Raw genomic sequence first — 22114 nt, 5'->3', positions numbered from 1 at the left:
GTAGAGAATGGAACCCAGATCAGCCCAAATCTAAAGTTCAGAAACCATGGTCTGTTTCTCAGACCACAAAGGACAAAGTCTTCTGCCCAGCTGCTGCCCACCAGCAGTTGATATTCAAAGGTATACTGCCTCTGAGCATGGGGGGCCCACTTAGCTGTTACTGCCACTAATTCAGTAAGAGACATGTATTTCTTGATTTCAATCATTATGTCCATCATGTTAGTGATGCTAACATCACTGTTCTTGTCTTTTCCATTCTATCATCCCAACAAGAGCCCTGTGAGAGAGGTTAGGCAGAGAGAGGTTGCCCCAAATTCACCTGGTGAATGGTAGAGTAGGGATTTGATTCTGGGTCACCCAGAGGCTAGTCTGACACTTTAACCCAGGCTTTCTGAACCAGGGTTTCATGAAACCCTGGGGTTTCTTGATGGCCTTGGAAGCAAAAAGGTTGAGAAAGGCTGCTCTAACCACTATGCCCTGGTGGCTCCGCCCACCCTGTCCTCCGGTAGTATTGCCATGATGTTTGTAGCTAAACAATGAAAGCAGGAGGTACGTAGAAGTGTGTCTTCTTCTCCTTTTTGCATAATGCATTGCTACATCCACTTGTCTTCCGCCAGGCAATCCAAAGCGGTGTTCATAGCATTTTCCAGGAGAACTCCAAAGCAGGCACTGAATAGACCCAAAGGCTGCTGGGTCATCTGTCGTGCAACCCTCGTGTGAGCCCTAAAGTCGGGTTGTCAACCTCCAGATAGTGGCTGGAGATAACCATGGATGACAAGCCATGTCCAGGGAACAGAGAACTGTTCCCTGGAGAAAAAGACTGCTTCAAAAGTGGGACTCTGTGGCCTCCCCAGGATCTCTACCCCATTCAAGTCCCTCCCCGCCCCAAACCCAACCCTTCCCAGTCCCCATTCCCAAAACGTTCAGGCATTTCCCAACCTGGAGCTAGCAACCCTGCTCCAAAGACATGCGTGTGGATTGTAACCATTCAGAATTAAGGATGCAAGTCCCCAGGTAGAACCTGGCAATCGCCTGGAATTATAGCTCATCTCCAGGTGACAGAGATCAGTTCCCCTGGAGACAATGGCCGCTTTGGAGGATGGACTTCATAGTTTTACATTCCACTGAGGTCCCTCCCTGCCTCAAATCCCACCCACTCCTGGCTCCACCCCCAAAGTCTCCAGGTATTTTCCAACCCAGAGCTGGCAACGCTATCTGGAATGCAGTCGAGGTACCATGTGGAGCCAAGTCCCTGGGGGTTTTGCAGGGCCAGCCTGCCCCAGCAGGATTTCCGAAAGTCCCCACAGTAATCTATTTCCAGGCAAACAAAAGAAAGGAGCACAATGATGCATGGCTTTCTGGCGCATAGGACTCAGGCATGTGGGGGTAGGGAGGGAACAGGCCTTTTGGTGATTTACTGACGATCTCTGCTAATTGCTCTACTGCAACCACTCCTGTTCTGCCTGGCTTCTCGACCTGACAGCGCAAGTTATCATCTGCATTCTCAGAAGGCTGAGCTGCTCTCGCCAGCTGTTGATGGTGCACAGCAAGTACGCGGCTTCCCCTCTCCCAGAATGCACTGAGGCTGGCTTCTGGAGCTGCTGGATCCCTCTGTGCGGGCTGTAGAAATTTGGAAAGGAACAAGGGCACCTGGAAAGAACTGGTCAAGGGCCTAGGAGAAGAAATGGACAGGGGGGTTGGGAGATTCATGTCACCAGCTGCTGATCGCTCAGCCTTGCTGGCAAAGAGGGTGGAGCCATAGGGATGATGAGTTTACCCCCCTGCCCTTGGTTTTATATTAACTCTGCTCTTCCTTGTTTACGTGTGTAGACCACTGGTGGTGGTGGTGGTGGCAGCGAAGATGGTGATGATTGTGGTGGCAGCCAACCTTTCGAAGAAGGCTGTCCACCATGACTGGTCTCACTGGGATTCCCCAGGGATTCCCCAGAGCAAAATGAGACGCCCACTATTTTAAGAAATATATGACCACATATGAGTTTCAGTGGCCTTTTCAGGAAGTGTCCATACAATTGAAGCTCTCCCTGGAATGTTTAGCACAGCTGGGTTAGAACGGTGGTCCATCTAGTCCATCTGTTTCATACAATAATCAAATAGTTTCCCTGAAGGGCCAACAAGTAGTGCCTAGAGGCCAAAGCCTCGCCCTTATGCTGCCTTGTAGTGCTGGTATTCAGCACTTTGCTGGCTTTTTAAAAGTCTGTTAAAAATGCCATCAAGTTGCATTGATGGTGACCCTGTAGGGCAGGGGTGGCTTTCCAGATGTCCATGGACTACAATTCCCATGAGCCTCTGCCAGCACAAGTAGCTTCTTGGACTTCCTTGGTGGTCTCCCATCCTAATACTAAACAGGGCCAACCCTACTTAGGCTTCTGAGATCTGGCGTGATCAGGCTAGCCTGATATACACTCTTCTGTATATAGCAGATCTCTTTTGTACTCATGCCTAGTAGCCATCGATGAATGTCTTCTCCGCTATAATCCTCTTGTCATGTAGCCTACACTTGTGGCCACCACTGCTTCCATGGCCAGCAAATGAAAGAGTTCCATTACTTGCCGAGTAAAGTATACTCTTTTTGCCTGTCCTGAATTGGTTGCTCGTCTTCATTGGATGCCCCCAACTTGCGGCATTACGAGGACTTCTCTTGGTTTCAGTACAGTGAAACCCGAGCGTGGATTCTGATGGGGAGGCTTTCCAAATTCTTCTGTGAGGCAGGTGGGCAAATAAGCACCGCTGAGCGAGCCCCCTCAATCAGCCCACACTGTTTCCCTAGCTAACAAGTGCTTTGGGGGAAGGGGTTGGCTTCGAGAAGCTGCATTTAATTAGGAAAGGTCTGAGCGATTTACAGAATTAATCCCCCGTGGAGAAACGAGGTGGTTTCCCAGCACGGCCTTCAGAGAGACTGTTTGCGTGAAAGAACTAGATTCCCTTTGGGGAGCCTTGATTAAGGTGCTATCACAGAACCGGGTTCGTTATTCCCCAAAGCAGGAGATGCTGGTTTCATAGCCAGCTGATGTGATTAGGGGAGGTGTTAACATCAAACTTCTCTAGCTTTTTCTCTGTCTTTCGCACTTAACTCACACCTATCTGAGAAGCTCATTTGTACTGGTTTCATTAACCCCCATGAAACAGCGACGAATGGGCTTCTTTAGGGCAGTTTGCTTGGCATTATTCAGAGTCAAACTTGATGTGATTCTAAACCTGCAGCTGAGGAGCAGACCAGCTTCTCCCATGTCAACATCTAACAACACGGAGTTTGTGAAGTCCCATGTTTTCCCACCTTCCCTCTAGCAATTGGCTGGGTGACAGGGAAGAGATGTTGAACAAGAGTACCTGATAGGGTTGGCAGGTCCAGGCTGGGATATACCTGGAGGGCAGAATTTGGGGACAGGAGGGAATGAGATAGGGTATTATTAGGGTTGTGAGGTCTGCTGGTCTGGGTGGGGATCCCCTGCTTTCTGGATGCACTTTGCCTCCCCCAACTCACCCCCCAACGAACACAAACCTGGAAGGAGATTGTTTTTTAATGTGACATGCTGACCTGTAATGTCCATACATGGGGACATCAAGGGCAAGGGGTGATGCTCTGGTTTTGCATCAATACTCTTTGGTTGAAGCAAATTCTACCATAAAGTTTTGCCCAAAAGCCAGATTGTTACCCCCTGATGTTTCAGACATGTTGACGTGACTTCCAGGTGATGTCAGCAGATTGGGAAGCTCCCAGAAAACACCCTCCATCCCCTACTGGCAGCACAAATCTTGGCAACCCAAGGAATTCAGTGGGGTCTAACGCCATAAGGTCCGCCCTCCAAAGCAACCATTTTCTCCAGGGGAACTGAGCTCTGTCACCTGGAAAGTAGTTGTAATAACGGGAGATCTCCAGCCATCCTCTGGAGGTTGGCAATCCTGGTTCCTTATGTCTCGAGTAAGATAGTGTTGCTAACTGCAGCTTGGGAAATTGCTGGCAACTGAGGGTTTTATCTGGGGAGACCAGAAGTTCTTGAGTGATATCACACCCTTGTTGACTCCTCTTCAGACTCGGGAGTCTATGGTATGCCATCGTGTATCCCTCCAATGCTGTGATTTCTTGCAGGAGAACTGATCTCTGAGAGGAAGGTCAGCGGTGATGTGTTAACGTTCTTTCTGTTTCTTCTAGACTCTTTGGTATGCTATGGTGTATTCCTCCAAAGTTGTTGTTTCCTCCAGGAGAACTAATCTCTGTAGTCTGAAGATCAGTTGTTATTCCCGAAGAAAGTCAGCCCCAGTTTTGAGGTTGATACCACTAGGATGAGCGCATAAAAACCTTGCCAATGTGTAAGAAGTCATTTCAGGTTCCAGTGGAAGGAGCACTAGGATTACTTTGGAGTGGGAAGGCTCAAAATTCAGACACTTTTCACCGATCCAACACCCAAATCCTTCCTTTTCAGTTTATTTATTTTTATATTTATACCCTGCCTCTCACAACAATGTCACCTCGCGGTGTCTTACAGATAAAACCATAAAAAAATTATATCCCATTAAAATCCCATTAAAACAACAAAAACAATAATCACAATATCCCAGAATTACAAGATGGCGGCAAAACAATAATTCCCCCAACCCAACTCTGCTGATCCTAACCAAGGAACAATATCTTGATCTTAATTGTATCTCTGGGGCCTTCAAATAGGGTATCCCTCCGATGCTGTGTTAACTGCACCACAATAATGCCTCTGCACCACTAGCAACCTCTTGGCATTGATGTGTGTTGCAGTGTGTTGTAAATCAAGGCGATGTTTAGCTAGCAACTGAAAATGCATGCAAAGACAGGTGGAGGAAACCACGGTTTAAAAAAAAACATGAAGTTAGAAAACCTTCTAAAGCCTTTATTGCAATGCCAGTTAATATCGGCATGAACATCTCTGCAACATGTATTCCGGTGCTTTTTCTCCCCTGACGTTGAAGTTTGTGAGACAGAATCTATAACGTTTCATCAGACAGCTGGTAGATAGGTGAGTCGTCTCCTTTGACAAACCGTAAAGCATCCAAAGAGTTGCTCGGGAAGAGTTCTTGCATCCCCTTGACTGGGGTTGCCAGGCTATGGCTCCAAGAACAAGACTTCACCTTCAAATGCACTTAACTTCTCTTCCTGTTTTTCCCCCCATCAGCCCTTCCATTGGGTGACTGATCTCTTGCTGAGCTAGATCCATATCCCCGAAAGGTTAGTTGTGTACAAGCAAGAAAATTAGTTAATGATGAGTGAGCTCCTCTAAGCTTGAGTCAGAATTAGTGGTAGCTTCTCCAGGGTATGGAAAACAAGGTGCATGGCCCAGCTGCCGGCTGAGGGGGGCGTAGGAGGACTCCTAGGGCCAGGTTCCTCGGTGGTGAGTGGGTTGGCCAGTAGAGAAGATGCAGGAGGAGATTCATGGGACAGGCTGGAGGAGTCACACGAGGTGGGCGGATGGAGGAGATGTGCAGGGTGGATGAGTGGAGAATATTTGCAGGGCAGGCTGACAGGCAGAGAGAACACACAGGGTTAGTGGGCTGGCAGAGGAAATGCATGGGGTGTACAGCTGGTGGAGCAGCTGCCTGCACCCCTGCATCGCCATGCCCTGCGCCCATGTCACCAAGCCCACTCATTGCCCCAAGCACCAAATTGGCTATGTACGCCCCTGAGAATCAGCTCAGCAATTCAGAGCTTTCATACTAAGTTTCCCACCATTTCAAATTCCGTCCTGGCTCGCTACCCTTTTGCTCCTTGGGAATTGTAGCACTCAGCCCAGTTATAATGGAGAACTACTCGGACCCCCACACCAAAGCTAAAAGCTGGCAAGATCCTAGATCTGAATATATTTGACTTGGATTGCCAGCCTCCAGGTGAAGCCTGGTGATCTCATGTTTTTCCAACCGATTCCCAGACAAAGAGGATCAGTTTTACTGGAGACTCCTCCCAACTACCCCCTCAGCAGGGTCTAGCTTCAAGATCGTAGTAGTAGTAGTAGTAGTAGTAGTAGTAGTAGTAGTAGTAGTAGTAGTAGTAGTAGTAGAAGAAGAAGAAGAAGAAGAAGAAGAAGAAGAAGAAGAAGAAGAGCAGGTTTTTAAAATCCCGCTTTTCACTACCTGAAGGAGCCCCAGAGCAGCTTACAAACACTTTTCCCTTCCTCTCCCCACACTAGACACCCTGTGAGGGAGGTGGGGCTGAGAGAGGTCTGAGAGGGCTGCCCTGTGAGAAATACCTACCCAGCATATGCCGAACCTAATGCTTTGTTCCAAGCCAGAGAAGATCTTCTCAGGGAATTGATGCTCAATTCATAATACGGCTAAATGTCACATAGGGGACATATTCATATTTCTAAACCAGGTAATTATTTTGGCAACATCTCTATTTTTGCAGGGGAGGGAAGGAGTATTCTCCCTCTACCAGCAAAGAGCGAATGTCTGTTCAAAACCATCCTGGGGTGACAGTAAACCTGCTATAGCTTCCCCCACCGACCCCGGCAGTGTGAATCTGTGCGCACACGCACAGACGTACCCACAAGACCCACACACACACACGCACACTCCTAATCAGCAGCAAGAGAAAAGAGGTGGAATTTCATTTACTAAGGCGAATCAATAGCTCTTTTGTGCAATTAGCCGGTGAATGAGGAATGTGTATTTGATGAAAACTGACTCTTGCCAGTTCAATTTCCCAGTCTATGTTCTATTACTATTATTATTAATAGTAATAATAACCCGAGCTGACTGTGCCAGCTTCCGCAGCCCTGAGGAATGAGTGATCTTAATATTAATTCCTGCAGTATTTCAACCCCTAATTGCACCCTTACAGAGGTATCCTTTTAAAAAGTTCACAAAAGCTGCTCCGACGAGGAGGAATTGAACAAGGCCTGATCGTGACAGCAGGGAAGCTCTCAGGAGTGTGTCTTTCAAGGAGCAGCTATTAAAGGCTCCAACCTGATGCTTTGCCTGCGGTGATAAGAGAGCTGTCCTTGGGGAAGGGGCGGGAGGCTTGGCTCCCTTTGTCTCCTGGCATGCCCAAAGCATCATGGGCCCTGTTGCCATGTTTGCACGTGCTAAATAATGCTGTTTCAATCCACTTCAGCTACCGGCTGCGAGTGGGTTTTGCCATTTCACGCAGTAAATCCCAGCTGGGAGGTGCCCGGAAAGCGGACTGGAAGGGTGTGTGAAGCTCCCGTAAAGACTCCACTCACCACAGGTGGAGGTTTCAAATTTGGCGCCCCATACCGCAGCTCCCCACGGAATTGCCAACTTCTAGGTGGAATCTCCCCCTTCAAGGATCGATGTTTTCCTGGGCTCCAAGATCACTGCAGCAAAGAAAATAAAAGACGCTTGCTCCTGGGGAGGAAAGCTATGGCAAATCTAGACAGCATCCTAAAAAGCAGAGACATCACCCTGCCAAAAGTGCGTTTAGTCAAGGCTATGGTATTCCCAGTTGCGATTTATGGCTGTGAAAGTAGGACCATAAGGAAGGCCGAGCGTCAAAGAATTGAGGCTTTTGAACTCTGGTGCTGGAGAAGACTCTTGCGAGTCCCTTGGACTGCAAGGCGAACAAACCGGTCAGTCCTAGAGGAGATCAGCCCTGACTGCTCCTTAGAAGGCCAGATCCTGAAGATGAAACTCAAATACTTTGGCCACCTCATGAGAAGGAAGGACTCCCTGGAGAAGAGCCTAAAGCTGGGAGCGATTCAGGGCAAAAGAAGAAGGGGACGACAGGGAAAGAGGTGGCTGGATGGAGTCACTGAAGCAGTAGGTGCAAACTTAAATGGACTCCGGGGAATGGTAGAGGGCAGGAAGGCCTGGAGGATTGGATCGCGATGGGTCGGACACCACTTCGCACCTAACAACAACAACAGGTGGAATCTCCGAGGATTACAGTGGATCTCGAGGAAATGTAGACCCATTCCCCTGGAGGAAATGACTGCTTTGGAAGGTGGACTCTACAGCAATAGACCCCTCTGACCCCCTGCCCTCCTCAGGCTCTACCCACAAGATCCCCAAACTGGATATGGCAGTCTTTGTCTCCTCACCGGTTCACTGCCTAAGAAGAAGAGTTATTTTTTTTTATACCCTCGATGGAGTCTCAAAGCAACATCCAATTGCCTTCCCTTCCTATCCCCACAACAGACACCCTGTGAGGTCGGTGGGGCTGAGGGAGCTCTGACAGAACTGCTCTGCAAGAACCCCTCTAACAAAACTGTAACTAGCCCAAGGTCCCCCGGCTGGCTGCACGTAGAGGAGTGGGGTATCAAACCCGGCTCACCAGATTAGAAGCCGACGGCCCTTAACTACTATACCACCCTCTGCACGTAAAGAAATTCATATTAATAGGACAATCGGCTGTATCAAAGTTCTTTTTGCTTCTTGCCCCTCAGTAAAACACTGCAGACAAAAATGCGATGCTATCACCTGTCAGATCTAATGAACGTCTTTAAAAATAAAATTGGTACATGCACACACCACAGTCATCTGTGAGGTGGATAAAAATCAATGGCAAGTTAGTGCATGTTGCAAAAACTTCCAGCCCCAGAATTAATTTCAGAATGCCTTCTGGAACAGGAAGCAGAACGATAAAGGAGCATCCGTGGAAAGAAAAGGCCTCTTGTCCCCAATTCTAGAGTATCGTTTGAAATGGTGAAGTCTGTAATGCACAGTCTACAGATTTTCATTAGGCTTTTGGCAATTACTGTGACTCATCCACCCTGGCAAATTGTTAATGGAAGGTTGAAGACTAATAGGAATTGCTTTTTCCAGGCTGAAATGTACTTACACCCTTAGGGTTTGCATAAGCATTGTTCATCAATTTCACAGGAATAGGGATTTAAGTAGTGCTTCATTTATTACTGACATGTATGAATGCTATTACTACAAGGCATCATGTCACACTGATGCGAGGAGAACTTCACAGGAGTGCTAGTTAGTCTCCAGGCCAGATTTGGTGTCGATTAGGACTGAAGGAATAGTCGATGGCTTCCGTGGCCAGAGTCAACTGGTTGTTGTGGGGTTTCTCTTCAGGTCCTCCAGGCTGTGTGACCTTCCTTCCTTCCTTCCTTCCTTCCTTCCTTCCTTCCTCTATCCTGGACACTATTCCTTCCTTCCTTCCTTCCTTCATCCCTCCCTGTTTTGCTAGCTATCTTTTTCACTTGGACACAAGGCGGATTCCACAGAGTGAGTCTCTACAGTTCACAAGGCAAGACATTCAAATAAACAGTGCAGTAGGATTAGGGTTGCAGAACCAACCAGAAGGCTAAAAACACAACCAAATCAAAGCTTAAGTATTAACATGACACAGGAAAGAGCACCCCAATTGCATAGCAGTGCCCTCGTTTTCGCAATATACAGTCATTGTACACCACAGTTCCGAACATTTTTGCCAAGTAACTTTGTGAATCATTTAGTATAGTGGAAATCTGTTGTTTGCATAGAAAAACCCTCCTGAATAATGCAGCTTTGCATAGTTGGTGGAAGGTCAGGAGTGCAGGAAAAATCCAAAACCAAGGCATCGCAGACAGGGTCTCATGAACTTCTATGGGAAAAAGACCTCACTCTGAATCCATTTAGCAGGTACCATTTCTGGTTCTGGCCCTGCAACATATCCATATTGATTGTCATGGGCCAGGCAGAATTCTCAGCCGGCATATATTTCTGTTCCTCCCATGGGTAGTGGAAAATATAATTAAATAAATAAATAACTAAATAAACAAATCCTGCTGTTTGTTTCTCTGCGAAAAGATCCAAAGCGAGAGACTGAAGAAGTATTTGCCCCCTGTTGAAAATTGATTTTTGCCCCCTTTGTAACTGAGTGTATCTATATAGTGACGTCTGATGAAAATCAGTGTGATCAAAATGCATTAAGTCTGAACTTGTTGGCTCTTCTCCCAGGCATTTGGTGGAGGCTGGATGCAATGAGTAGCAGGGATTTAAATCTGGTATCTCCCCCCTCCCTCGGGTCGTAAGCCAAGGTATTAGACCGGCCAAGACCTGCTGTTTGTTCTACCCCTTAGTTTCTTTTTCTCTATCATTCCCAATTTCCCGGCCCATACTGGTTACAGCTGCAGCAGAAGGATTTTGACCACCTCCTTGATTTTATTGGGGTTTCTGGGGGGGTTCGTTGTTTTATTGTGATAATGTTAGATGTTTTCAATGGTTTTACGGTTGATGTTTTATTGTCTTATGCTGTGAACCTCCTGCTTTTGCAGGGAGCAGCGGTATATAAATGTAATCATAACATAAATCAATCAATAAATTAGCGGTATACACACGGAGATGCTTCGTGAGTGCCCAATAGATGAGATATTCTTTTGTGGTTTTGAAACACTTTGAGCTCTGATAATAAAATTGTTGCTATTTTTTTCTATATACGGTTTTATCCCTCACCTTTGTGGCTCTCAGTGGCATGATACCCATTGTTGCCAGACTCCAGGTGGGACCTGGAGATCTCTTGGCATTCTAACTGCTCTTCAGATGACAAGAGATCAGATCCCCTGAAGGAAATGGCTGTTTTGGAAAATGGACTGCATGTGGCTTTGCGACACATTTTCCAGCTCTGGGTTGGAAAACACCAGCAGATTTTTGACCGAGAAGCACCAGGCATGGTCAGAGGGAAGCCTAGAGTCATCACCTTCCAAGGTGGCCATTTTCTCCAGGTGAACTGATCTGTCTTCAGCCATCACCTGCAGGTTCGCAACCCTGCACTAGACCCTGCTGAGGTCCCTCTCCAAGCTATGCTTCCCGAGACTCCACTTCCAAAATTTCCCAACGTTCAAGCACATCCTGCCTCAGGCACATGTATTGTGCTACTGGTGATCTTACCAATAGCCACCGTCTTAGAACAGATGCAAAATACCAGGGTATAACCGAGCCACCTTATCAACCTGGCCACCTCACCTTGTTAGTAAATGAAATATATCTTCTTGGCTCTGCCTCCCTGGGAGACCTCTTCAGCCGGCCCCTTCTAAGGTGCCCCATTGCTTTCTACTGCAGCTGGCGCCGTGTATATAGATTGTGTTTGCTTAACCCCTGTTCAGTTCCCTGGGTCCAGCCTATTTGTTTCCTCTGTTCCTGGCGGTCACTAATGCACAAGATTGGTCTGCAAGCCTCAACGAGACTTCCCAATATAAATAGGCCAAAAATGCAGAGGCCCTGGCATTTGAACAATTACTCTCAATCTACGCCTGCCTCCGTGGACAAATAAAATGGCTAGTAGTCTCCAGTAGGGGAGGCTGCAGCTATGGTATTATTAAATCTCATTTTATAGGGGCAAAGAGGTGCAGGCGAAAGATAATAATTTATTCCAGAGACCGAAAGCCAGTCAATAAACATTCCGCTCAGAGCCGGACTCCTGTTTCTATTTGGTAGCCAGAACATGTAAATGGTCTCAGATGATTGGGGGCGAGGGGTTGCGGTTTGAAGCCTTTATGGCCTCAGGTTTTATTTACCATTCTTGCGTCCATCAAAATACGGCTTTCGTTTCCATGGATTATTTGAAGAAGGCAATAACAACAATGTGAGAGAAGATTCTGTTTTTTTCCTCAAGACCTTCTTGAGGGGTTCTCCCTGAAGGATGGCTGCTGCTGGGGAAAGAAGGCCTAGATCAGGGGTAGTCAACCTGTGGTCCTCCAGATGTCCATGGGCTACAATTCCCATGAGCCCCTGCCAGCAAACGCTGGCAGGGGCTCATGGGAATTGTAGCCCATGGACATCTGGAGGACCACAGGTTGACTAACCCTGGACTAGAGGATTGGTCACATGTTGCAGTCGCACTGGCTCCCAGTTGAATTCCAGCTCAGACTTAAGGTTCTGGTTATCACCTTTAAGGCCATACACGGTCTGGGCCCAGTGTACCTGAGGGATCACCTCTCTGCTTACACCCCCCCCCTCCAAAGAGCCTTACGCTCTAGCACTTCCAACTTCCTGGTGATCCCTGGCCCCAAGGAAGCTCACTTGACCTCAATCAGGGCCAGAGCTTTCTCCATCCTGGCCCCCACCTGGTGGAACGAGCTCCCAGAGGAGATCAGGGCCCTGATAGAAACTAGAACAGTTCCACAGGGCCTGCAAAAGGGAGCTCCTCCACCAGGCATTTGGTCCCACTACTTCCCTAGGGCCCTCCCCCTGTGCCTCCCTCCTATGGCACCCACTACAGTTCCGCCCAACCCACTGAGCTATCAGTATGCATTAAATTAACGTTTTCCATATTTTTCTACTGTTCTGTGTTGCTTGTTGTTCTCACTTTATTATTGTTAATCATCTAAGTTATCTGTATTGTTTCTGTTTTATGTGAGCCGCCCTGAGCCTTCAGGGAGGATGGTATATAAATATAAATAAATAAATAAATAAATAAATAAATAAATAAATAAATAAATAAATAAATAAATAAATAAATAAATAATATCCTAGCTCAGAGGTAGTCAAACTGCGGCCCTCCAGATGTCCATGGACTACAATTCCCATGAGCCCCTGCCAGCAAATGCTGGCAGGGGATCATGGGAATTGTAGTCCATGGGCATCTGGAGGGCCGCAGTTTGACTACCCCTGTCCTAGCTATTGCTTCATCTCTCTCTCTCTGTGTAACCTATTACGAGAGAGTCAGTGTGGTTAAGAGTGCTTAAGAGCAGTGGACTCTAATATATGTAGAATAATATTTGATTTCCCACTCCCCCTCCGCATGAAACCTTTGGTCAGTCCCAGTTTTCTCAAAACTGTCTCAGCCCCACCTGCCTCTCAGAGTGATTTCCAGTGCTCCTCATCAGTAGCCAAAGCAAGTATGAATTGGGTAACCCCTCCCCTAGGCAATTCACTGAAGCTAGGGTAAGGCTACAATTCTGTTATCAGCCTCTGTCGGAGTTACTCATAAACAGTTCTCTGATCTTCTGGTCCAGGCTCCACTCCCAAACTTTCCAGTTATTTCTCGACTTAGAACTGGCACACCTACTGTCTACCTTGGCATCTGGTTGTCACTTGTGGTGGCACTTGACCATTTCCTTTCCTCTGCAACAGAGTTCAGTCCCCCCTCCCTCCCTAGGCAGATAACCCACTTCCCCTAAACTCAGAAAACTGACCACGTGGTGGCTGGCTTCCTTTATGGACTCTGACTAGTTGTGTGCTTACAAAAAGGTTGCCAACTCCGGGTTGGGAAACTCTTGGGGATTTAGAGGTGGAGCCTGGGCAAGACCGGGGTTAGACAGGGGAAGCATCTTAGCTGGAAGTCCAAACTCCAAAGCTGCCGTTTTCTCCAGGGAACCTGATTTCTGTCTGTCGTTGGAGATTTCTGGGCCCACCTGGAGTATGGCAACCGTCACTCATGGTAACTTTTCTGGTTCAGTTTCAGGAGGGAGGGCAGCCCTACTGGACTGCAATGCAAGAGCTGAATTTGAGTCTAGCAGACCCTTAAAGTCCAACCAGCTTTTATCCTGAAGATATTGAAATGCTGCCCTGGTTTCGAATCTGTCTCTGTCTCTGTCTCTGTCTCTGTCTCTGTCTCTGTCTCTGTCTCTGTCTCTGTCTCTGTCTCTGTCTCTGTCTTTCATATGTTGTCCAGAATTCCTCCTCTCCCTCCCCCCCTTTAATAAACATGCCTTGAACAGATCCTACCTTTGCCACTGGGCAGCAGAGCAATGAAAAGAATGGATGAAAGGGTAATGAATCCTTCCTCGGTGACCTTGACCGTGCCCGATCAGTTCTCCAGGCTGGACTCTTCATCCACTGGTGTCAATCAGCTGAACTCCCCTAGAACAGAAAGAGACGGGGAGCTTTTATTGCGGAGCTTTCCTGACGACTCTTGCAGTTCTTTTTTCATCACGTCGACTGTGTTATGCTAATGAAACCTGAAACTGAGAGCTTCAGCCTCGGACCGCAGGAACAAGCAGCAAGCTTCAAAATGAGGTTCCGGGGCCTTCCCAACAGTTCGAGCTTGTGGCACAGAGACACGCTGAATGGTCTGCATCCACTTGGAGATGGGCGGAGGTGTCCATTATGAGGAGACAGACAAGCGAGTTATTGCTGCCTTTTTTCATAAACTGGAGAGGGATTTCCGCACGGGCTGCCTCCCGACCGTCGACTGCCTGCTCACTTTATCACCAGATCACAACTGCGCTGCTGAAAACTGATTCTAGGTCAGCCGTAAAGGGATTCTTTCCCCATTTTTCTGCTTCAGTCTATTCCAGGAAGCTTGTGGAATATCAAACTACGGTTTCGTACGCCTCTCTCTTTCTCTCTCTCCAAAGGATATTGATTTAGGGGTAGCGCTTTTGCATTTTGCCCTTCGGTTATGCTCAGAACTGATGAGCTCAGCATTTTCTCCCCACTGTGAGCTATTCTGAAGGGAATTCCAGCCCCTGGACCTGGGAGGCATCCAGATGTTAGCCATTCATCATGGTGCTACAAAGATGCCAATTACGTCAAGCAGCTCAGTTCGGCCTCTTTCGAGTGTCTGGGATAGGCAGGCTCTGTACAGGGCCCACTGAGAGTCCCTCTCTCTGTGACTGTGAATGTGGGAGTTTTTGTGTTAATTCACATTTAACTCTGTTTTTTTTTTTAAGTATTCAAAGCAGAATGAATCATAGAGTTGGAGTGGGCATACAGGCTATACAGAGCCAGCTTGATGTAGCGAATAGGAGTTCCTTGGTCTTCCAAAGGCCCCACTGCTTTGTCTGGTTGGTTTCCTACTCCTGATCTCATCAGACCTCAGAAGTTAAAATAGGGTCAGCCCTGGTCTGTATTTGGAGGGAAGACCACCAAAGGCAGGAAATGACCTCAGAGACAGGAAATGGCAAATCACCTTTGAACGTCTCTTTCCTTGAAAATTCCACAGGGTCACCATAAGTTAGTCACAACTGGATGAAGGGGAAGTTACTTTTATACTTCAGAAATCCCAGCAAAATCCTCTTTTAGCTACTTTAATTAGGAAAAGAGTGCTTGGAGGGTGAGAATAACTTCAGGAAGTTACTTATTTGAAGGAGGTTTCATTGTAAATGGATAAAAGTTTCTGAATTTAAAACCCCCAGCTTTTACCACTTAAAATACACACAGGGAGCAAAGCTAATCAGGTTTACTAAGAAGTAATTCTTTACTAAGAAGTAATTACTAAGAAGTAAAACTCCCTTACATTGGGAGTTACTCCCCAAAAAACGTTCATAGGATTCATTCATTCATTCATTCATTCATTCATTCATTCATTCATTCATTCATTCATTCATTCATTCATTCATTCATTCATTCATTCATTCATTCATTGAATTTGTATGCTGCTCTCTTGGCCAGCCAACTTATGGGGGCTCACAACAGTAATTCATAACATAAAATACAAATGTAAATAATAACATTAAAAATGATCCCCATCCTTCCGAATGCACACTAAACCTACCTCCTGTCTGCCATACTTCCAGGTTGAATATCCTATGCTGGAACATCGGGAGGAGGGGCTTTAGAGCATTTCTATAGATCTCTTCTATGGATCACTGCCATAGATATTTGGGCTTGGAAAAGAGAATCAACAAAGTTTCTGTTTGTCATGGAGGAAAACAGTGCTTTTTAAAGGCATCTTTGAAAGCTCACCTGGAAACCCGGCATCCCCACCCAAGAAGGGGGCTGGCTATGACCAATGTGGATTATTTGCTTTATTTGGCTTGGGTCATCAGGGCTCTTCTTATGTTTTTAATTAGCACAGACTACGAAGCTGGCATTTAAGGCATAACTCTGATCATATGTGCGGGAATCCTATGGCAATATCCATTAGTCAAACCTGTCTGGGAGAACTAAGAATTGTAGCTTTTTGTTGTTGTTGTTAATATTCTGTTTGAAACTGGTCTGCATGACGCGTATTCTTGGCTGTGCTGCAGCCATGCACCATGAGCATACCATCACCTTTAATGGGACTCCAGCATAATTGCTTACCTTGTAAGATGTTGCATGACCCGCGGCCTTGGGTTGTCAGAGGCTTTGGTCTCCTGAGAGAATGTGCTTGTGGCTATGTGTGTGTGTGTGTGGGGGGGCGTCCTTCCCCGTTTTATTCCTTCCCCGCCGTTGTCATCCAATGCTAAAAACAGCTGTCCGGAGCTAATTTATTTCCTAATGCTGCAGCAATGTTAATTTATAAATTACACTGGTAATTCGAGCTATTATTAATTTCAGATGGTGTAGGGCAAGCCTAATTAAAATGTGACACCAATTGCCACACATATGTACCAAGGACTACCATTTAAAATTAATAGGAATATTAAGTGTGACTCTGTTCTCCGAGTTGCTTTGCTCAGTAATTACAACACCCCGTCTGCAACAGATCTGATAAGAGGAGATGAAGAGATTTTAAGAGGGGGGGGGCGGGGAGTAAAAAAGGCTCCATCTGTGTTTTTCTTCCCCCATCACCCTTCTCTGAAAAGATCATTAAAAGAACTAGGGGTTCGTTCTTTCTTTCTTCCTTCCTTCCTTCCTTCCTTCCTTCCTTCCTTCCTTCCTTCCTTCCTTCCTTCCTTCCTTCCTTCCTCTCCCCCTCCCTCCCTTCTCCCACCCTCCCTCTTCCTTCCTTCCTTCCTTCCTCTCCCCCTCCCTCCCTTCTCCCACCCTCCATCTCCCCCTTCCTTCCTTCCTTCCTTCCTTCCTTCCTTCCTTCCTTCCTTCCTTCCTTCCTTCCTTCCTTCCTTCCTTCCTCTCCCCCTCCCTCCCTTCTCCCACCCTCCATCTCCCCCTTCCTTCCTTCCTTCCTTCCTTCCTTCCTTCCTTCCTTCCTTCCTTCCTTCCTTCCTTCCTTCCTTCCTTCCTTCCTTCCTTCCTTCCTTCCTTCCTTCCTTCCAGTTCTGTGACCTTAGGCAGATCATGAGAGGGACGGCTGGAAGAGATGAGTTGTGCTTGGCTTTAGGGGCCATTTCTTATATGCCCAGCGTAATTCAGATCACTGCTCTGGGAGCAGGAAGAGTTTAAAGCTGATGCAGATCCAAAGCTGCTATCCTAAACTAACTTGCTAGTGAGGAATCCCTGTGGAGCTGAATGACACTTACTTCTAAGTAAACATGCTTTGGTTGCACTGCAATGGTTGCACACTTTTGCAAATGTGGCTGCTTTTGAGGCTGTTTCGGTTCGCGTGCCGCTACTACTCGAGTGTCTGGGAAGGGAAATGAATGTATGCAGAGTGATCTTTAAGAGTGTCCCCTGGGTCTATTTGTAGGCCTCACAGGGGTAGTCAAACTGCGGCCCTCCAGATGTTCATGGACTACAATTCCCATGAGCCCCTGCCAGCGTTCGCTGGCAGGGGCTCATGGGAATCGTAGTCCATGAACATCTGGAGGGCCGCAGTTTGACTACCCCTGCCTCAGGACCTAGCTCTCCTCCTCTCTTGACAATGAAGGAAACCTCTTGCCCATAGAACAAGCCAGATTGGTGTCCTACACACCTAAATTACCTATGGCACACTGCCAAGGTTGGCTGCCTTGCCCTTCATCTATGTATAGGTATCTTGATGTGGAAGGGTGGAACAGTCTATAGTTTCTTTCTGGCACATCAAGGTACCCATACAGACAAGCAGATGGGATCATTCTAAGCGCCGTATCAGGGAGCCCCATCAGCATCTGGCCAGGAAAACACCACGGTCTGTTGAGCCCTCCACTGTGCCACCTATTCTATGGCTGTTGTTTTCTCTCTTTGGCCCTCTGCAGCAGAGGGATTCCTGAGTGAAGACGAATACCTGGAGATCACGGCCATCACCCGGGAGCAGTCGGGAGCCTACGAGTGCAGCGCCTCCAATGACGTGTCACCTCCCGTGGTGCGAAGAGTCAACGTCACTGTGAACTGTAAGTGCTGTTGCGTTCTCAGCCTATGGTGGGAGGAACCAGGATTCCATGCATGAATGGCTCTCTGGGTATAGAAGGACTTCCTTTTATCTGTTCCAGCCCCTTTCCCAATGTGACAATGTCTTTTTTGAGGTGTGGAGAGCCAGCTTGGTGTTGTGGTTAGGAGTGCAGACTTCTAATCTGGCAAGGTGGGTTTCACTCCCTGCTCCCCCATATGCCCTCAGCTAGGTGACCTTGGGCTCGCCACAGCTCTGATAAAGCTGTTTTGACGGAGCAGTAATATCAGGGCTCTCTCAGCCTCATCTCCTTCACAAGGTGTCTGTTGTGGGGAGAGGAAAGGGAAGGGGATTGTAAGCTGCTTTGAGAGACTCCTTCTGGTTGAGAAAAGTGGCATATAAGAACCAACTCCTCTTCATCTTCAGTAATATCAGGGGCTGTCTCAGCCTCACCTCCTTCACAAGGTGTCTGTTGTGGGGAGAGGAAAGGGAAGGGGATTGTAAGCTGCTTTGAGACTCCTTCTGGTTGAGAAAAGTGGCGTATAAGAACCAACTCTTCTCCTTCTTCTTTTTCTTCAAATCTTTGCACAGTATCCAAAAGAGCCTGTCCATAGATTTATACTGGGACATTATGATACTGGCTGATACCCCTTCCAAATAATCTCCATTATAGCATTTGCCTTTTTTAATTACTGCCACCCACCCATAACACTTCCTGTCTTTATTGCCACAACCCTACACAAACTGTTTAGTGGGAGTATCTGTTTTTATAAACAGGAGCCTGCTTGCTTGGACATGCATTCGCTTTTTTCAACCAAAAGAAATGTGAGGGGAAGCCAATTATTGTGGACCTGGAGACTGCTTTGACTGAGACCAGAAAGAGTAAATCTCCATGCACTTTTCCCATTCTGTTGATATGTCCATTAAGCAGCCTCTTAAGAGGCCAATGAGACGTTACTTCTTTGACAAGTTCACCATGGAGACTTGCGGTCTTTTACTGCAGCTGCAAGTCTCTGGGGGCAACTTGTGTGTAAAAAATACAGATGAACCTGATTCTGATCTGGACAGGCTCAGGGGGAAGAGGCGATTCCGGCTCCCCCCTCCTCCCATGCCCTTTTCAGCAGCCAAAAAGATCCGGAGGCTGTGGGTTATTCCAGCTGCTGGAAAGAGCATGGAGGGAAAGGTATCTCTCATCCCCTCCACCACAGTACCAGTCAGAATGGGGCCCATATGTGTGGTTTTGTTTGTTTTTTTTTTGCATGGGTGGCCACAGGGACTTGCATCTGCAGCATGATTCCATGGCAGCCTTGCAAAAGAACATCTCATTTGCTTCTAAGCACTGAGCATGAGAGTGTGGATGCTGCTTTGCCACATCAGGGGCTGTCTGTGAGCTCAGGTGAGAAAGGAAACATCTGCCTCAAGCTGTTCATTTTGGTGAGGAAGAGAAAAAAAATGATGCAGAAGAAGAAGAGCTGTTTGTAGTACCCTGCTCTTCACTACTTGAAAGCAGCTTACAAACACTTTCCCCTTCCTCCCCCCTGTGAGGTAGGTGGGCCAGAATGAGAGACTGCGTTAGAACAGTTCTAAGAGAATTCTGAGTAGCCCAAGGTCACCCAGCTGGCTGCATGTGGAGGAGTAAGGCATCAAACGTTCAATTGAGGAAAATCTGCTCAGGGTCCCTGGCCTTTTTGCTTCTGGCCCCAGACTGATGGAGAGCTCTGCCAAATCAGATCAGAGCCCTGCAGGATCTCCAGCAGTTCCTCGGGGCTTGTAAAACAGCTTTTCCACCAGGCCTATGGCTGAGGTCTGATAGTAACATCAGAAAATGCTGGCCTCTCTGCCCAAACCTACCAGGCTGCAAATCCGCAATGCAGTTTTGAACATTCCCACCCACCACCCAGCCCCATGAAAGAAGGCACAATGGGCAATTTAATATTTAATATTTTAATATGAAATATTAATATTTTATTATTTTATAGGTACGGTTTTAATGTACCATAGAGTTGACTTTAATTGTTATTAACCTTTGAGATTTATACAGGGATTTTGTCGGTGTAATACGCCCTGCGTTTCCAAAGACGGGGTGGAACGAAAATCCCAAAATAAATGAATGAAAAGAAATCAAACTCCAGCACTCCAAATTAGAACCTGCCACCTTTTAACCCCTATATCAGTGGTCCCCAACCTTTTTATCACCGGGGACCACTCAACGCTTGACAATTTTACTGAGGCCCGGTGGGATGGGGGGTAGTTTACTCCTCTACTCTCAGCCACTGCCCTAACGCTCTCTGATCGCTATGGTAATGTTTAAACATCCCTTCAAAATAAGATACAGGCACGCCACAACAATGAACATAAGGAACGTTTTATTTTCATGGAAATTTCAACTCATGACAATGACAAATCAATGGGAACCCTGAGCTTGTTTCTCTGCAATGAGATAGTCCCATCTGGGAGTGATGGGAGACAATGACACCCGAAGTGTGTTGTAAAGGGCCGGGGGGGGGGTGAAGTAAAGGGCCGGGGGGGGAGAGGGCGTCCTTCGCGGCCCACCTCCAATTAGTTGACGGACCACATGTGGTCCGCGACCCACAGGTTGGGGATCGCTACCCTACACTATGCTGGCTGTCAAATACAGATGCAAGTATAGGATAAAGGTCTTTTTCAGGGCCACTGCAGAAACCCCCCTGAACTGTTCCTTCCTCTACAGATGCACCCTACATTTCAGGAGCCAAGAACACTGGCGTTCCGGTAGGACAGAAGGGGATCCTCCAGTGTGACGCCTCTGCCGTTCCATCAGCCAAGTTCCAGTGGTATAAAGACGATAAAAGGTAAACAAATGTGTGCAGATGTTTCTGGCATGTGGTATTTGGAACAACATCCATGTGTTTTCCAGTAACTCCTGAAGACCCTGTAAAAACTCAGCCTTACACAGTCAAGGGAGATATAAAGTGGGTTCTGCCAAATTTTCATTATTGAACTAGTACAGATGAAGGGAGGAGGCATTTTGTAAGAACATCAGAAGAGCCCTGCTGGGTCAGACCAGTGGTCCATCTAGTCCAGCATCCCGTCTCACATGGGGCCCATCTGATCCTCTGGAGGGCCATCAACAGGGCAGAGAGGTCAAAGCCATCCCTAACATTGCCCCATGGCTCTGGGATTTGGAGGCTGACCACATCTGAGTGCAAGAGTTCCCTACAGTCACCAGGGCTATTGGCGACAGATTGCTTTAGGATGCTTTGGGCTGATCCTGCGTTGAGCAGGGGGTAGGACTAGATGCCCTGTATGGCCCCTTCCAACTCTATGATTCTGTGATGCTGACCTTTGTATGAGTTCCGATCCATGGGGATTTGTTCCCAAGCCCCAAACAGTGTCTCGGCCCGTTTGCCTATTTTTACCTTGTGTCTCCTGTTTATTCCTCACTTTGCTGTCTCCCACATTGAAACTGTAGCCTTTGTGGGGCGGTGACCAAATTTGTAATGCTGCTTACATCACTCTGCCACCACTCTGAATCAGCGTCTCATTCATCATTAATTTTCTGAACAAGAAGTAGGCGAGTAACACTTGTGGGCAGTGCAGACCCTTTTGCCCCAAAACATTCCTCAGTATGCAAAGTTTGCAATTATCTTTAATGCCAGTTCTCCTTGCCAAAGCTGATTGCCATCTGAAGACTCCTCTGTAATAATTCTTCCAAGATTCATAAGTGGGGGATTATTTATCAGATTTTCCCAGACAATAAAAGGACAACAAATTATTCTTGGTGTGAAAACCCCTGCTGAAAATTGCTGGACACAGGTTTCTTCCCCCTTCTTATTATCTCAGTAGTGAAGAGGTCTGTTTGGAATGCAAATCCCAATTTGTTGCCCATTTCATTAAGCCATCCTTCAAGGAGTTGTAGGCTGTGTGTTTTGAGTGGGGTATTCAAATGGGAAGCTACTACAAGCTGTCCATCAGGATCAAAACAAACCAGGGCTTTGGTAGTGGAGAACAGGGCACCTGCTGGGAGAAATTAGCTAAGTTAAAATTAAAGGGAGGGTAGAACAAAAGAAAAGGGAAGGGGCAGACTATGTATGAAGAAGATGAATTACCTAAGCAGGGAAGGGGCTGTAGGTTAGGAGAAAGAAGCAGTAAAATCCAGGGATTTTGAGCTGGCCCAGCTGTCTCTCGCCAATTTCAGACATGGATATTGATTGCAGAGTTGTCGAGCAGCTTCCTGCCTCTTTGCCAGCTGTCCGCCTTTGTTGCAGGTGAAGCCAGTTTGCAGTTTGTACCAGTTGAGAAGCATTTTGTACCACCACTAACATCATCTTTGGGTCTGGCATGGCT

General features: G+C 47.1%; 1 protein-coding gene and 1 long non-coding RNA gene across 8 annotated transcripts in view; one reads left to right on the top strand and one right to left on the bottom strand.

Moving 5' to 3' along the window:
• The window catches only part of LOC143821347 (protein CEPU-1-like), a 761945-nt gene that overhangs the window by 708248 nt on the left and 31583 nt on the right, over positions 1–22114 (top strand). For all 7 annotated transcript variants that reach the window (XM_077305210.1, XM_077305209.1, XM_077305207.1 and 4 more), the window contains exons 5-6: positions 17658–17792; positions 20499–20619. In XM_077305210.1, coding sequence (XP_077161325.1) covers positions 17658–17792; positions 20499–20619 — 256 coding nt within the window. The remainder of the gene's footprint in view (positions 1–17657; positions 17793–20498; positions 20620–22114) is intronic.
• Positions 4876–14158, bottom strand: LOC143821349 (uncharacterized). Its single transcript, XR_013225776.1, has 3 exons — positions 13603–14158; positions 7206–7319; positions 4876–5504 (listed from the first exon to the last, which is right to left on the bottom strand). It is a non-coding gene; the product is annotated as an uncharacterized LOC143821349 (long non-coding RNA).

The sequence above is a fragment of the Paroedura picta genome, chromosome 12 (assembly GCF_049243985.1).
Source record: "Paroedura picta isolate Pp20150507F chromosome 12, Ppicta_v3.0, whole genome shotgun sequence".
NCBI classification, from domain to species: domain Eukaryota; kingdom Metazoa; phylum Chordata; class Lepidosauria; order Squamata; family Gekkonidae; genus Paroedura; species Paroedura picta.
This window is presented reverse-complemented; position numbering and strand designations above follow the sequence as displayed.